A 16,939-nucleotide genomic window follows, 5' to 3' on the forward strand; every position below is an offset into this window, starting at 1 on the left:
CCTGCTCTGGAAGCGAAACCCGAGCTGCCGCTCTGAGAATCCAGGGGAGCGGATGTCCCATGTGCAGGCCTCACCTCTGCCGCAGTCCGGGCCCAGAAAACCCAGGAAGCAGTGGCACGTGCCAGAGATGCAGTCGCCGTTGCCATAGCAGTTGCTAGGACAGCTCTCCACCGACTCTGTGGGAGAAGAGGACAGTGTGAGAACAGCCATGGAGCTGGTGCTGGCCAGGCCCCACGCATCTGGCTTCAGAGGCCTGGTCACCAGGAGCAATGGACAGAGTTACAAGCCCGCTGTTTTCTCTCTCACTGAGATACAGCTCAGGGGACATGGTGAGCTGTGTCTGGAATATGTCTGCCCAGACCACGTCTTTATAAATCAAATTTGTGCCTGCAAATGCATTAGGAGTTCTTCAGCTCAGAAACACTGGGCGAAGCGGTTTAACCTGTTACCAGCGCTTATTATCGTTGGGGGTAGGCTCCTGGGTGACGTCTTGTTCTGCTTCTCTGTGCCTCACATTTTTATTGTGATGAACTTGATGAACTGAGAGTCTGTTGATTTTGTTTTTGTCTTTTTTTTTTGTTTTTCTCATCAAGCTACTGGGCACTGGCAAATGTGCCTCCCACCTCTGACTCTTCGCTGCTCTGTTCGGGCCTCACCATCTCTCAAGGGGGCTTCTCAAAACCCAGCTTTCCTTTCTACCCTCCCCTTCCCCACTGGGCTCATTCACCAGCCAGCAGCCTGAGTGATCTGTTGCCAATAAACCTGGTACTGTCACCCTCCTGCCTACAACCCCTCAGGGGCTCCCGGTTTGCCGAGCTGACTACCTCCAAGACACTGTCCCTGCACCCCCAGAATCTGCTGTCACCCACTCTCTGTGGGGATGTTCCTTGATCTAATCCCCTAACATCTCAGCATTCCACACTGTGTCAAGGACTACAGAACCAATTTCCAAAAGCTTTTAATCAAAAGTTAGGCAATGTTCAGGGCTCTAGCTAGCAAACCTGTTTTTATCTAGAAACTGTGCTTATTTGAAACAGCTCATTTCTCAACAATGCTGGGTATGGAATAAAGTAAAGAAGGAGCTATATACCGAATGCCTTCTTCCTGCTATTTATCACCACGAAATTTATCTTTTTGCTGTCACCAAATCTGACAATCACGTATTGTTACTCCTATGTCACTAAAGAAGAAAATGAAGAGGAGGAGGCAGCTAACGGAGATGAAGTGACTTGTTCAGGGCCACAGGTGCTGGATCACAGAGGTAGGATTTGAACCCCGGCCTTTGGACTCCAGCCCAGGTTCTAGGCTATGTGGATCTGAGGCCAGAGGAATGAGCAAAGCAGGTCTGTGGGACAATGAGGGCAGCAAAGGATGCAGCTGCGGGTGGGTAATTCTAGAACTTTCGGAACTTGATGGGATCCAAGAGACCTGATCCGTCCCAGTGTTCTCACTCAACGGAGAAGAAAACGGCGACCCAGAGTGAGGGCCGTGACTTGTCAGAATTGAAAACAGAGGAAAAAGTTAAGCAAGCGGAGCTATGGAATAAACCTGCCTTCATAGCTCACGACTGAGTCAGGAAGCCAAGAGTAAGGGCTCCGTTAGATCAGATGTTAGCCTGTCAGACGCAAGCCTTACCTGCAGGGAGTTTGCAGCCTGCACGGGCAGTAGCCTGGGGCCAAGTACAAGCTCTGTGACCTTGAGCAGCTTCCTTTCCCTCTCTGGGTCTCACCTGCCTCGCATGTGAAATGAAGGGGATGGTGGGGGTGATTCCCCTGAGCTGCTTCCTATTCTACAATTCTACATCCATCATTAATTAAGAGATCATGTTGGAGAAGGTGTTCAAAGACACTGAGGCTCAACGCAGCAGAGTCCTGCAGGGCAGCACGAGAGCAGCTGGGACAGGGCCACAGCAGCAGTGGGAAGGCTTCCTGAAGGAGGTGGGCTTGGTGATTCGTAGCATGGTGCACTTCCAAGACAGGCCTTTCCCTTGAGGTCTTCCAGATCAACCTGGACCCTACTTTAAAGGTTTGGGGGGAAATGGCCCAAATGTGTGGATCCTTTTGTGAGTGGGAAATTCACTCACTGGCTGTTGTTTCTCTGCTCACACGAGCAGGGTTTTACACTGGCGTGGAGTTAAGGATAAGAGTCTAATCCAACACGTGGCTTCATCCCAGGGTAAAATGGCTGGGGTTTCAGGGGAGTAAGGCTCACAGGTGTGGCCCAAGCATCTCTGTCCTCTACTGGCTTGGTCTGAAGCATCCCTGTTTTTGAGGTGTTTTGGAACAGGCCATTTTAGGAAGTTTCATTTGGAATACTCTTTTTTCAAAATGAGAAGTTTGAGTCAAGCTTAAGGCAGTACTGGTTTCACAGGGAGCTGCTGGCTACCTATACAACTGCAGGGAACGTGCCACCTGCAGGGTCGTGGAAGGAGGACCAGACAGAGAGGCAGAAGGCCCGGCTCCCAGGCCAACTCTGCCACCCAACGGCTGTGGCGCCTCTGCCCCGTGACCTCCACCTTGCTTTCTGCACCTGCTTCCTCATTACAGCACTTGCTTCTGCCATGCAGACCCACTTGGTAACTCCTCTTCTGCTTCCAAATCCAGCTCAAGCGCCACCTCCTCTGAGAAGCCTTCCTACTTCCCAGATTACTGCTGGGATCTTGTCCCCCCATCGCTACTGAAGTAGCCCGTAGTCAAGGTTTCTGCCTTGAGGACAGAAGCTGAGCTTGTTCATTTACGTCTGTGCCCCGGTTCCAACCACAGAAGGATCTCAACAAATGTTTCCTGTGATCATTGAAAGAATCAGATTATCTCAGTGCCTTGCCAGCCCATGCCTGGTTGACAAGTCTATGGTTCAGTCCTTCTCAAATCCTAAAGCGTTACTACAGTTACTGGTTGCGCTCACCACAGTGAACAGGACCGACTGCAGATATGCAGATAAGTGTTGCAGACTTTCAGATTCTACTGTATGAGGTGTGCAAGATACACACCTGTTTATCATCTGCCAAAAGGGGAAAGGTGAGCAAAGGACATGCTCTGTGACTGAGCGGCGTGTTCCTTGCTACACCTGACAGAACGGAAGCCTGTTTGCTACAGAACTTTGCCCCAGGCTGTTGGGGCAGAGGAGGCACAAGTTCTAGGAGATGTGAAATAATTTCTAAGATGGTGGCTCAGAAAGGGGAGTGAGACATTTAGAGATTATTTTGCTTTAGATGAAATGTTTGTGTATATAGCTTTTCTTCCACTTAGAGGGATTTCAACAACTCGGGGCCCACTGGGGACTCCACACATAACGAATCTCTGCTGATCAGCTCTCTGTGCTCGGCCCCACTGCAGAAGGGACGCTGTTTGTGGGCTTGGGCGAAGTGTGAACTCCACTGCAGAAAGATGCTGTGTGTTCCCAGTTAGGGCCTGGGGAGTGGCTCCACTCCGTTCACACCGCAGCTGCTTCCACTTAGCGGACAGTGTGCCTTTAGAGCTGCGTGGATCTGCATGGAAGACTCCGCTGCCTACGAAGCACTGATTTTCATAATGAGGTGTATGGTATGCTGGAAGTCGAGGGCTCCCCTCCCCCACCGGCCAGCTTTTGTTTTCCTCTCCTGGCAGTGGGATCTGGTGGGACATTTGATGTTTGGGAACTTGTTTTTCTGCCATCCGTATTGGAAGGCAGAGTTGAAATGTTGCCTTAGCTCATTCTCTGGACATGCGGGGTGAGTGGGCGTGTTCTCTGGATGTTAAGCACAAGACTGTTCAAAATACAAAGGGCATCTGCAAAGGAAGCGAAGTCAGCAGTGCCCCTGCCCTGGGGAGTCATGGGGGTCGGGAAGCCACGGAGACCTTGGGGGAAGCCCTGGCAGTGCTTCTGGTCCTTCACAAACAAGTCATCAGCAGCACTGTGTCACCGTGAAGGATGATCCCAGCTGATGCCCAAGTCCTGTGGAGTCCAGGGTTGGTGCCTGGGAAGGGCTGCCTTCATCTTCCTTGTTGAAACCCCAAAGCCTCATTTCGTAGGAAACAAGAGGCTGGCACAGAGGCTCCCATCTGAAGGAGGACTCTGCCAGGCAGCCTCCTCTCTCACTGGGGCAGTGACTCCAGCAAAGCACAGGTGGCTTTTCTCTTCTCTCAGCTCTCTGCGGAATGGCCCCTCTTCCCTCTTGCCCTGGTCTGAGCAGGCAAACCTCTACGGTGACGGGAGCTTGATATCAGACCCCAACACCAAAGACAGAAGGCAGCAGCAGTGGGAGCAAGGCGGGGGCCTGCTCATACCACCCTCAGTCCCTCCGTCCCGCTCACCTCCCACTCATCCCTCTGTCCCAGAACCTCCTTTATGTCCTCTGTGCCTGAGATGTGTCCAAGTTTACAGAAGCCTGCATTTACCACCTCTACCTCCTTCTGCTTCCCTGGTCTCTCCTTTACATTTTTTTTTTTTTTTTTGACAGGCAGAGTGGACAGTGAGAGAGAGAGACAGAGAGAAAGGTCTTCCTTTGCCGTTGGTTCACCCTCCAATGGCCGCCGCGGCTGGCGCGCTGTGACCAGCACATCGCGCCTGTCCGAAGGCAGGAGCCAGGTGCTTATCCTGGTCTCCCGTGGGATGCAGGGCCCAAGCACTTGGGCCATCCTCCACTGCACTCCCTGGCCATAGCAGAGAGCTGGCCTGGAAGAGGGGCAACCGAGACAGAATCTGGTGCCCTGACCGGGACTAGAACCCGGTGTGCTGGCGCCGCAAGGCGGAGGGTTAGCCTAGTGAGCCGCAGCGCCGGCTCTCCTTTACATTATTAAAGTGCATGTCAGGAACTCTCTGGAGCACCAGGTTGAAGAAGCAAGGTCCATCCACTGCCCAACAGAGATCAACCGCCTGGACTTCCTCCTGACTGCCCTGTAGGAGGATGGAGGTGGATGTTATGGGAAAAAAGGAGCAGGGACCCAAGGATAGCCCACTGGGTGGCTGGATGTGTCACCTGGACATCAGTGATATCCCCTTTGTTCCTGAAACAGAAGGACTGGGTTTGTTAACAGCAATCAGAAGAAGAAATGGAGGGGCCGGCGCTGTGGTGTAGCATGTAAAGCTGCTGCCTGCAGTGCTGGAATCCCATATGGGCACCAGTTTGAGTCCTGGCTGCTCCACTTCTGATCCAGCTCTCTGCTATGGCCTGGGAAAGCAGTAGAAGATGGCCCAAGTCCTTGGGCCCTGCGTGGGAGACCTGGAAGAAGCTCCTGGCTTTGGATTGGTGCAACTCCAGCCATTATGGCCAATTGGGGAGTGAACCAGAGGATGGAAGACCTCTCTCTCTCCCTCTATGCCTCTCCTTCTCTCTCTGTGTAACCCTTACTTTCAAACAAAATAAATAACTCTTATAAAAGAAGAAGAAGAAATGGAAACCAGCTGGACAGCATAGTTGGGTTTTAAGTTAACGGCAACTCAAGGTTGAGGCAAGAGTCTGTCAAAGACCTTCTGATTTCCTCAAATGGGGCCATGGAAGGCATAATTATAAATTGTTTTAATCCTTGTACTAATTATGAGAAACAGGCACCTTTGCCACCATTTTACAGTCTCAGAGACTAAGAGCTGAAGTCACTTTCTCAAGGTCACACGGCTGATGAGAGTGAATCTGGAAGGTCAACTTTGAGCTGCAGCCAAAGTTTGTGCTAAATGGCCTGGAAAAAAAGAATGGTCTCTGGAGCCAGACTGTCTCCCGTGGGTTGCACGTCTTTGGATAAGGCATATCTCCACAACACTTTTCTCATCTGTGAAACGGGTTACCAACAGCTGCTACCCCAGAGTTACTTTGAAGAGCAAATAGGATGATGCTGTGCAAGGAAGGAGACTGACCCTGAACCTGGCCGAACTGTTCTTGTGGTTTTCAGGAAGCCTCACACAAGCCTTCCTCCATGAGCCAAAACCACACTCTGACTCTGTCTAATGAGTCCAAGCAAGGCAATGTGGGTTCCTGGAGGCACACACACTCCCTTACACATACAAAACACATAGGAGCTCCCCACTGTAAAAACAGGAACGTAAACAAGCAATGCTCTTGAATGCCAAGAGGGCACCATATCTGGGTCAATTTTCTCTTGGGGGAAAGCACTGTCAAAGCAAATTAAACCTGTTGTCTCCCTGCAGTCCAAACACATGCAGACTCATGCCAACATCTGAAAGAACTTTTCTCCCTGTGTACTCTAGATTGGCACTGGGCAGGTGCCAGGTGCTGGAAAGCTGTTCCGTGGCCTGTGAGGTGTCAGTCCCCGCAGGCACCCCGGCTTTCTTTGCAGATGATGGAATTCAAAGGCCATCAGTCTGAAACCGTCTAGGTCAACGCAATGACAAAAATTTGACAAAGCTCCTGACAGCCTGGGCTTGAAGCCAGTTCTACACTGGCATTTGAACTGGGAGATCTGTTTTCAATCAGATCCAGAAGTCTACCAACCACTATTAAGAGCAGCACTGAGGAGGGGGCTAGGGAAAAGATTGTTCCCTTGATTATGTTCAGTTTTGGTACTTGATTAAGCAGCTCTTTGGGGAAAAGCCGAATTTCATCAATAAGACTGTGAGCCCCTTGGAGACAGGCAATCCGTCTGGTTCTCCAAAGAGTTTGGTGAGTGCGAAGCACAAATCAAGTACTTAATAGTCCTTGTATTGATAAACGAAGTAGGAATACAAGAGGGAACAGAGGAAGGAGATCAGAGAAGCAGGCATGGTACAACCCTACCAAGAGAACATTCTGATGGCCAAGAAAGCTATTGTTCCCTTGTCCTTTATTTTCAGATGGACAACGCCTACCATGAAGAGGGTGATGGGGAGCTCCATTCTGCACACCACCTGCCTTTACACCGAATTTGGAGTTCAGCTGCTCATATGTGGGTGCTAATTTGAGAGACTGATAAGACCAAGTAGAACACATTCACTGAAGAACCAAAAAGAGAAGAAAACTTGAAAATACATTTCAAAGAAAGACTTCTTGGAGGAAATGGGAATTTAGTTTACTAATGGTATATGGTCTCTGCTTTATTTATTTATTTATTTTTTAAGATTTATTTGAAGGGCAGAGAGAGAGAGAATGAGAATGAGAATGAATCTTCTACCTGCTGGTTCACTCTCCAAATGGCTGCAATGGTGCAATGGCCGGAGCTGGGCCATGCCAGGAACTTCATCTGGATCTCCTGTGAGTGTGGCAGGGACCCAAGTACTTGGCCATCTTCTGCTGCTTTCCTAGGCACACTAGCAGGGAGCGGGAGCTGGATTGGAAGCAGAGCAGCTGGGACATGAGCCAGTGTTCATCTGGGATGCTGGTATCACAGGCAGTGGATTATCCTGCTGTACCACAACACTGGCCCTGATCTCTGTTTTAATATATCTATTATGTGGATTAAGGATTAGACTTTGCTTTGTGTCCCCGATAGGTTGACATGAGCGCAGTGAATAAGGTCCACAGTGCTTAGGAAATACACTTGGTTCAAAAGAAGGGAAAAACTTCCTGAGAGTCAAAGCAGAACACCACTTACTACCCCAGGTCACGTTTCCTTGCTGCATAAACCTCAGGATGGCTGGCCATGTGTGATTCCTCTCTCAGTCTCTAGCAAAACAGCATGCTCCCTGAGTCAAAGCAGGTGTTGATGAGCGTGCGTTAGCTGACTATGAACAGACAAGGTGATCTACAAGTCCTGCATTTTGGCCACTGGATGTACTCAAGATACATTAGCAACTAACTGGTGGGGATATTGCAGGAGGGACGAAAGACAAGCGCATGGCCTCTTCTAAGCTTGGACTCTTAGGATTCTGAGTCATGGTGCAAAGGACTGTGGATGGACAATGCCAAGAAGTCAGGGTTCCAGCCCTACACCCACCATCAACGTGTTAGGAGATGCTGGCCAAGTCCCTGCGTTTCTCGGGACATTTTTTCCATCAACAAAAACATTTGTGAAATTTGCTCAGCAAATATTTACCGGGCATCTACTCTGGCTCAGAAAGTGTTCTGCAAAGTGAGTGGTTTAGGTGATCCATCAGCTCTACCATCCTGTGGTCTCATGAATCCAGCCAGATTCTCAGCACTTAGAACACTACACGAATAGATGAAAGAGCTGAGGAAATCGTCAGCACGTCGATGGATCCGCCCGGGGGTGGAAACAAGTGGGCTGGTTTCAGGGCAGACTCTCACATCACATAATCCTCCACCCTGGAGAGGCGGGTCGCCAGGCAGGCTACCCCAGGGCAGTCACTGTGGCTGCTCTGGCTAGGAGCTGCTGGCCCGGGATCTACTGCCCTTCCCAGACAACACGGCGCACACGCAGCCTCCCGCCTTGCTCGGTGAGCGGGAGCAGCCACCGGCACACACCAAGAGGGATGAGACTGACAAGCGAATAAGGGCCTACAAAGGAGAGCCGAGCGCTCCAGTGTTCTGTGCTCGGAGATGCCCCGCCTCTTCTCAAGGCTTTGCCCAGTTCCACAGCATGACTCCGCCCCCTCACTGCCTTCAGCTGACTGGAGCAGGAAGAGCACCTGACCCAAGGAGCGTTCATTCATTGGATGAACAGTGCTCTGGGCGTGGCCTGATGAGCAGAGGTTCTGAGCCAATCAGAATCTGTCTAGTGTTTGAGCTGAAAGCTATCCAAGAACAAGGCAATCAGTGGGAGTGGGAGCTAAAGGACATGAAGGAAGGGGAAGGGCTGGTGAGGGCATGACTGGCCAGGAGGAGCCCTGAGCAGGCCTGAGTGAGGGGAGGAGGCCGGTGTCAGCGGACAATGGTGCCTCGGCCTGAAGCTCAGGAAGAGGCAGGGAGACGGGGAGCAAGAGGCCAAGGTGGCCCGAGAGAGAAGAGAACAGATGGGGACGGAAGCTGCCCCAGAGACTTTGCAGTGCCAATTTCAATCTTCCTGAAAAGACTTCGCTGTCACAGCAACTTTTCCTCCCGGGGTGGGGTGGGGGGAGGGGGCTTGAGCGTGGTTTTGCTCTGTGCAACTGGAAGGGAGGTAGCTCACCCATCCACCCGGTGCTTTGCAAGCCTTGATGCTAATGGGGGAGTAATGATTTTAAAGGATTATCACACGGTTTTCATTGATCCTTACACACAAAGGCACCCACTCCTTTACACAGGACACAGTACTTGTATGTGGGGAGAGTGGTTATTCGTTATTACTCATCTGTACATGAGAACACAATGCACAGAGGACTTGCGCAGGTTTGGACAACTAATAAATGACAAGGGTTAGCATAAAACACACACTGATTCCACTCTTTGCCTCTAATCTTGAGTCAGAGAGTCAGGACTACATAGAGGAGGCTGCCAGGGCCAGTAAGTTCCAATTAGTAACAATTTTGGTTTAGTTAACTGAAATTCTGGCGCTAAACATGCCTACCAGCCTTCAAAAATCAAAATGTAGCTCTAGTTAGCTCACGACTGTATCAGAGCTGGGCAGTGATATTCACTCATCTATGCACTCAACATGTATGCATCCAGATAAGTCTCTGCTGGCTCCACTGTGCTGACGCTGTCACAGGACCCAGAGCATGGTCCTTGTTCTCAGGGAGCAGTTGGAAAGACTTTGGGCTTTGAGTCGGGCAGAGCTAGGGGTCTCAATTCCAACTCTTATTTCTGAGGGTGAGACGTAGAAAGAGTCATTATACGCAAGCCTCATGTATCATCAGTGAAATGAGAAAATCACTGGCCACCATATTCTCATGTATGTCCTTGATACCTAAAAAGTGCTCAGCAAATACAATTTACTCCTGTATAATCTCAGTGACTGTATGTTGCCCACCCATCATTTGGTTAAACCCTGGGTTGCCCCTAGAATCTCTGATTTAATGGGTCAGGGGTAGGGTCCCAGTTGGTGCTAATACCTACTTGGTTGGAAGCGCTGGTCTGGTAGAAAGTCCGAGACTTTACTGGGAGGTCTGTAAAAATAAGCCAGAGGGGGCAGACAGACCTCAGCTATGCAAGAACACAAAGGAACCTGTGGACCGGTGCCAAAGAGGAGGGCTTGGTCCTCCAGGAGCTAGTATTTGAATAGCTTTTAAAGAATAGGCAGCCTTTTGAAATGCAAAGCAGTTCTGGGCGAGATTGGGGTCGAGGAAGAGCCAGATCCAGAATAATCATTTTTGCTGCTCCCACGCAGTGACCTGCTAATCATCATTCCAACTTCATGTCAAGTCTGTCTTTGGGACAAATTACTTAAGAAATCAGGTTTTTAAAAGCTCAACTCAGCTGCTGGCTAGAGAGTTCCATCTAATGAGCATCACTTTGTGTTGAATTATTCTGTGATGACAGACAATGCAGGAGCAGAAACAGGCTTGGAACGGGGGGAGGGTGTGGAGCTAATTATTCTCCAATCATTTATCTAGGCTTGTCACCGGGCTCGTTACTGCTTACAAACCACACAGAAAACCAAGTTGCCTCTCCTGTCTTTTCAATCAGCACAGTCAAGTCTAAAAATGCACACGGGTCCAGATGACTTAGGTACCCGCAGGCTCAAAAAACCCAAATGTTGACCTGGACTTCACTGGGAACATGGGAATGTCCAGGCCAAGTCCCCTCTGGCCAGGCCCACTGCACCTGCATTCCCTGTGGACACCCATCTCCAGCCTCGTCCCCTTCTGTGGTCCTGCACCTGCATGTCTGCTGCTATGTTGGACTTCAGTCTAAGGTCACTGTGCTGTGGCCTCTGGAGGACATGTGACAACCAGGAGCCCTGTGGACACTTCTGAAGATCCAGTGTGGCAACAATGGCCTCTGGCTCAGGGAAGGCTCGGACCCGCGGCCCTCTCTACTGCTCCCCATACTGACGCCACCTGCCTGGTCCCGAGGCATCTGAACACACCACCCGGGCCTCGAGCAGGATTCTCCAGATGTCACTGGTCGGTTCTCCCTTTGTGCTGTTGCCGCTTTCATGAGCCATCTGTTGTATTCACTTTAGTAGCATTTATTTATTTCCTTCAGTGTATTTCAATCAGAAATCCAGTAACACTCTGAAATAATGAAGTTGATATGCCTGCTTATATTTTCCCAATTTACTAAAGCAAACCCATGCTGTTTGAAATAGAGTCTGGCTATGTATAATCTAAAACCATCTTGAGGAGTACACTCCAGGAAACACGAGGGAGGAGTAAGTCACATTTCTGCCCAGGAGGCTAAGGCGCCCACTTCCCTTCCCAAATGACCTTCCTTGACACCAAGGTCTTCCTCACATCCTCTCTGTGCCACTTGCCAAGTCGCACCCACCTCCCCACCTGCACCTGCACCCTCTTTTCAGCCTCCTACCTGACCTGGTGCTGCTAACTCTACCTGAGAGTCTCCTCTTCCCCCTTACCCACGTGGCCAAGTCCTCTCCTCCTTCAAACCCAATTTAAATACAACTAGGAGTCTTTCCAGCTCCTTCCCGGGAGGACCCGACTGTCTCCTGAATCCTAACGGCACTGCCCATCCTTCTTCCCTTATCACCACTGCTTTCTACGGTGCAGTCCAGTCATGCACAGTATTTCCGTCCCCTTCAAGGCAACTGCCAGTTCCTGGAGAGGAAGAGATTCACTCCCAACTCTCCCTCTTAGCCCTGCCCTCCCAGTGACTGGCACACCGCTTTGTCTCAAGGAGCTGCTCGGTTAACACTAATATGAAACGGCGAAGGGCAATTCATGGTTGATGCCACGTCCTTGGGTGTGCTCAGCCTGGCTTTCTAAGGCCTGGACTGCTTACTTCCTGGCTGATTTTTTTTTTTCAAATTTCACTTTTCAAAAAAAGCTTATTTGGGGACCAGCACTGTGGCATAGAAGGTTAAGTCTCTGCCTATAGTGCCAGCATCCCTTATGGGCACCAGGTCATATCCTGGCTGCTTTGTTAATGCACCTGGGAAATCAGCAGAGAATGGCCCAAGTGCTTGGGCCCCTGCACCCATGTCAGAGACCTAGAAGAAGCTCCTGGCTGCTGGCTTTGGTCTGACCCAGCCCCGGCCATTGTGGCCATTTGGAGAGTAAACCAGTAGATGGAAAATCAATCTCTCTCTCTCTCTCTCTCTGCCTCTGTCTCTCCTTCTCTCTATCTCTGCCTTTCAAACAGATAAGTAAATCTTTTTTAAAAAAGTATTTATTTGAAAGGCAGAGTGATACATGCGTGCACACATATGCACACACACACACAAGCACACAGATAACTTCCATCTTTTGGTTTACCCCACAAATGCCCACAACAGCAGGAGTTGAGCCAGACCAAAGCCAGGAGTTGGGAACTCCACCAGGGTCTCCTGTGTGAGATGCATACCAGCAGGAAGCTGGATCAGAAGCAGAGGTGGGACTTGACCCTCTGTGCCACAATGCTTGCCCCTCAAACTTAATTTTTATAATTTTTTTTCCAAACTACTGTCACTTCTTTTCCTCTGGGCCTGTGACATTCAGCTGGACACCATATTGGGCTTCCTGCTCCCCAAACAGCATTAACCAAGTTTTAGGGGGGAGGGCAAGCAGTAATACAACTGTGCAGGCCCCCAATTCTCTCCTCCAGCAAGAGCTGCAGAGACAGTTCTGTGAATTATGTACTTGAATTACTTCTATCAGGACATAACACAATAAATTGATTAGCAAGATGGATAAATTCTCAGGCTCCGGTGGATTTTTCTTTAGAACAATTATAATGCTTGTTGGTCAGTGGCACAATGATTTGAGCAATATTTCTTCCTTATTTATCTACTAGGTAACACTCGACATAATAACTTGGGTCTATATCCTTGGGCCAGAGGCCAAGTTGGACTTCTGTTTGACACCAAATTCTATTAGAGATCATGATAATGTAATTAGATGTTCAAGTTAAATATTTTATAGCTGCTCTAGCCACCTAGGCAGACCCTTCCCGTGGCCTCCAGACAGAAACTGCCCAGGGGCAGGCACAGCCAGAACTACATATCTTGCAAGGAACTGAAAAACAGATGCTGCTGTGGATAGTTTCTAGAACCTTCCAGCCCTTCTGACTCCCTTGGTTGTAACACAAATGTTAGCCCCTGCCTGGGGCTGGCCTACAAGGGGCAGGCTCCCCATTCCCTTGACCAAAGGCTGGCCTGTTCCTGTGCCAGGGCTGCCTGCTGTCTATCCAGTGAGAGGTTTGGAAGGGGTCTGTCTCTCCTGCACGCACCCATCTGAGTGCCTGGATGAAGAGAGCCCCAGGGGGCCCTCAGCCACTACACTGCAGCCCCCTTGGCCGGCCAGCCTTCCTTGAGGGTGCTGGGTTCTCCTCTTGGTCTCCTGGGCTGGTGGGTGAGTGCTGACCCAGGCGTGGTCAGGTGTGGCCCTGCCTCCCCGTGCCTGGTTTCCGATCCACCCTTTAGTCCCTCAGGGCTGGCTCCCACCTCTGGCATGGTTTGACTGTCTGTGACTGGAACTCCCTGACCCATGGCTGAGCACAGACTATGCCATCCCACAGGCCTGGTTTTGAGCAAGTTTGAGCGAATCATTGAGCATCTCCGAACTCTGGTTTTCTCACCTATCTCACAGAGGGCTGGGAGGGTTACATGAAGGAGTGAGTGGAAAGCACTCAGTAGGGCTTACAGTAAGTATCTCACCAGTGGTAGGGAAAAGGAACCAAACAGCAAAACCATTTGAACACGCCAAGTCAGAGGCAGCATGGTGTAGCAAAGTTAGTGCAGGCTTTAGCATGAGACCCTGGGGCTCGTCCACTCTGCTACCTCCTGGGGATCTTGAGCAAGCAAGGTTAGACCACTGTGCCTCAGTTTCCTTGTCTGTAAAACAGGAGCAATATGCAGTGGGTATTGAAGTATTGGCAGCTGACGGACTGTGACCAGGAGCCTGTGGCTCCTTCTTGGGGCGGGGGTGGGGGGATTAGTTTTCCATGACTGTTCCCCAGCTTACCTTAGCTCACTCTTCCACAGGGACTCCTACAGCTTGCAGGTGCGTGTGCTTTATGGCAACAGGAAAAGAGAGGCTCTGGCTCCAGTCTGGGAAAGCGGTAATTAATGCTCCGACACCGCCTGCACGCAGCACTGGCTTCTCTCGTTAACACACAATTGAGTGCATGGGAGATTCTGTTTCTTCCACCTGAGGACACACTACCATACACTGGCATGTGTGCTGCATCCATGTAGGGGGATCCTGGGGCTGCTGAACTCTTTCTTCCACTCATCTCATCCCGCCAAGGCATGGACAAACATTTCACAGACATTACTCCTTTTTATGAAAGATGTGTTTTAGGGACCTGGCCCGCTCCGAGAAACCCCTTGGGATGTTTCCCAGGAATTTCCTTCACACTGGCCAATGCTTGCCTCCTGTCCTCTGTTACGGCTCATCCTGCACACCACAGGGGTGCCTGTGACAAGGGAGGCTGCTCTGATGGCTGGGCCTGATTCATTGCTCCTGCCAGGCTGTGGGCCCTGCTGCCTAAGGCACTGGGGACACACAGGAGAAGTCGCTGTAAAACTAACGGCAGAGCAGGGGGCTAGTGCTAGGCTTGCTGGGTCTGGAGGCTTCTCAGGGATGTGAGAGAAGGCAGGAAAAGCAGATCAGCACCCTGCCAGGGAACACACTCCCCCCTGCCGTGGCCCTGATCCTGGCCCTGCACCTGCAGAGACAGTATCTGTCTGCGTTATTTGCCACAAAGACTTCCTGTCTCTTTGCTTTCCATTCCTGGCGGCTGGCCAGCACTCTGGGGGACGCAGGTGCACACCCCCTGCACAGCAGTCCAGCTGAGGTGGCTGCTGCTCTGATCAGCGGATGGTTTACCAGGCTCCGACTTTCTGAGGTGTAGGGAGGGCAGCTTTAATTAGCGATGGCTGACTGTAACCCCTCTTCCCTCTCAGCCCCGCTCCCCAAGTGGGAGGAACCCTAATCTTCTCACTCACCAGCCGTGACATCCTTTGCAAGTCAAAGGAGAGCTAGAATATTTGGCTTTTCACTATTCCCATCTTTGACTTCTAGAGTGGGTTCAAGTTTTGCATAACCAAGTAACAAATGCAGGTATTAAATAAAGCGGTAATAATAGCCATTGGGAGCACCTTCTGTTGGGTCCTATGTGCTAGGCACTGTACTACTCACACCAATGTCAAATATTCATTATCTCACTTAACTTTCCCCCTAGCATTAAGAGTTGCTTATCATGCTCCTGTTTGTTTGCACAGATGTGAAGTGGTTTGCCGCAAAAGGCAGAGTCAAAGACCATTAGGTCTCCCAAGCAAGTAGTTACTAAAAGCCTACTACGTGCCAGGTGATTGGATTGCCTCCTTCTCTGGCCTCCCGGACACACCACCCAAGGTTCAGGACAGCTCAGGTGAAACCACACCACAGTCTCTTATCTCCAGATCTGTCTCCTCCACTGCTATCCTCAGATAGGGTCTGGAAGGCCAGGGTGGGCAGCAGGCCGGGGCTTTAGCCCGCTGAGCCACAGGGCTGGCCCCAAAAGCATCACTTTCAAAGGCAGAATTGCAGGGCTAGAATGTAGGTGAGACAGCGCAGTTTAGCCTGGGAAGGGGAGTCAGCTGACAGATGGCACAAGGAAGGACAAAGAAACCTTCCCACATTCTGAGCTGCCGGTCCACAGGGGCTTTAGCTTAGGCAAATCAAAACGCCCACGGCTGTGATGATTCTTCTTTGTGAACAGCTTTTTGAGACCAACAAAGACCAAGCTGGCTGGAACCATAGGTCTGGTAGGTCTGGCTGGGCACGAGGCTCTGACTACTCCATCTCAAACTTCTTCTGAGGCCGGCGCTGTGGCATAGTGGGTAAAGCCACTGCCTCCAGTGCCGGCATCCCATGTGGCCATTGGTTTGAGTCCCGGCTGCCCCATTTCTGATCCAGCTCCCTGCTAATGGCTGGGAATGCAGTGGAAGACAGCCGAAGTGTTTGAGCCCCTGCCACCCACATGGGAGACCTGGATGAATCTCCTGGCTTTAGCCTGGCCCAGTTCTGGCCATTGCAGTCATCTGGCAAGTGAGTCAGCAGATAGAAGCTCTCCCTATCTCTTTCTTTCAAATAAATAAATAAATATTGAAAACAACCCTAAGCCAGTCAACATGCCTCTGCTTTGGGACTCAGACTGAAAGTACAAGTAACGAAAAGGAGAGCCCACTGAGTGCCAGGGAGAACCCCTGCACAGCACTGTCTCACCAAGTCTTTCTGAGGTCCCGGGAGCATAAGTACCTTCCTCCAGGCAGTACATCTGGGTGGCTGCAGAGCTGGGGTGGAATCCTGCTCCTCTCATGCCCTGTTGGCCCCTGCAGCCTCCCTTGTACTTCAAGCAGCTCCTCAGCCCAAATGTTTCTTTCCTGGCTCTTCCCTTCATTTCAACTTATCCAAGTTGTCCTGTGACTTCTGGGTCCACTCTAGCCCACACTGACCCACACTACTGGCCTTTTCAAAGTTCCCTGGACAACTCATCTTGAGCTACGGGGTATCACCCATATCTTCCATGTTAACAGCATTGTCTTCGCCGGCTGTAAGATGATCTTAGAAGACCCCAGACTGCACAACCAGGATGCACCATATTTTTTTAAATAAATAAATACACACATATATCCGTTATACATACGAATGTATATGCATATGCATATATACACACTTATGTGTATATATATACGCATGTGTATGTATACATATTAATACCTAAAATCAATATGTAAGATTTTAAGTTGCTTTGCTTTTTATCAGAACTGGTCGAGTTGGGCATAAGAAGGAAAAATCTGAATTTGCTGTCTGAATTTGCGTTGAAAGTCACAGTTGTGTGACTTGAACAATCTGTGAAACACACACAGAAGAGGAATTTGGAACCGCAGTCAGTGACACTCATTGCACACTTAGTGGGGAGCCTGCTCCACGTCTACAGGCGCCAGCTCACGCAGCCCTCACGGCGAGGGCTGGGTCTGCTCCCCTATCAGCTGATCTGCTGTCTCGGCTAAATCTGCCCAGGGCGACACGGCTGACAAGAGGCTGTGTGGGAACACAAGCCCAGACACTCGGG

General features: G+C 50.5%; 1 protein-coding gene across 32 annotated transcripts in view; it reads right to left on the reverse strand.

Moving 5' to 3' along the window:
- Nucleotides 1–16,939, reverse strand: part of TENM4 (teneurin transmembrane protein 4) — a 2,118,216-nt gene that overhangs the window by 148,779 nt on the left and 1,952,498 nt on the right. For all 32 annotated transcript variants that reach the window (XM_051821885.2, XM_051821866.2, XM_051821785.2 and 29 more), the window contains one exon: nucleotides 75–176. In XM_051821885.2, coding sequence (XP_051677845.2) covers nucleotides 75–176 — 102 coding nt within the window. The remainder of the gene's footprint in view (nucleotides 1–74; nucleotides 177–16,939) is intronic.

This window comes from Oryctolagus cuniculus, chromosome 1, assembly GCF_964237555.1.
Source record: "Oryctolagus cuniculus chromosome 1, mOryCun1.1, whole genome shotgun sequence".
Lineage (NCBI taxonomy): Eukaryota > Metazoa > Chordata > Mammalia > Lagomorpha > Leporidae > Oryctolagus > Oryctolagus cuniculus.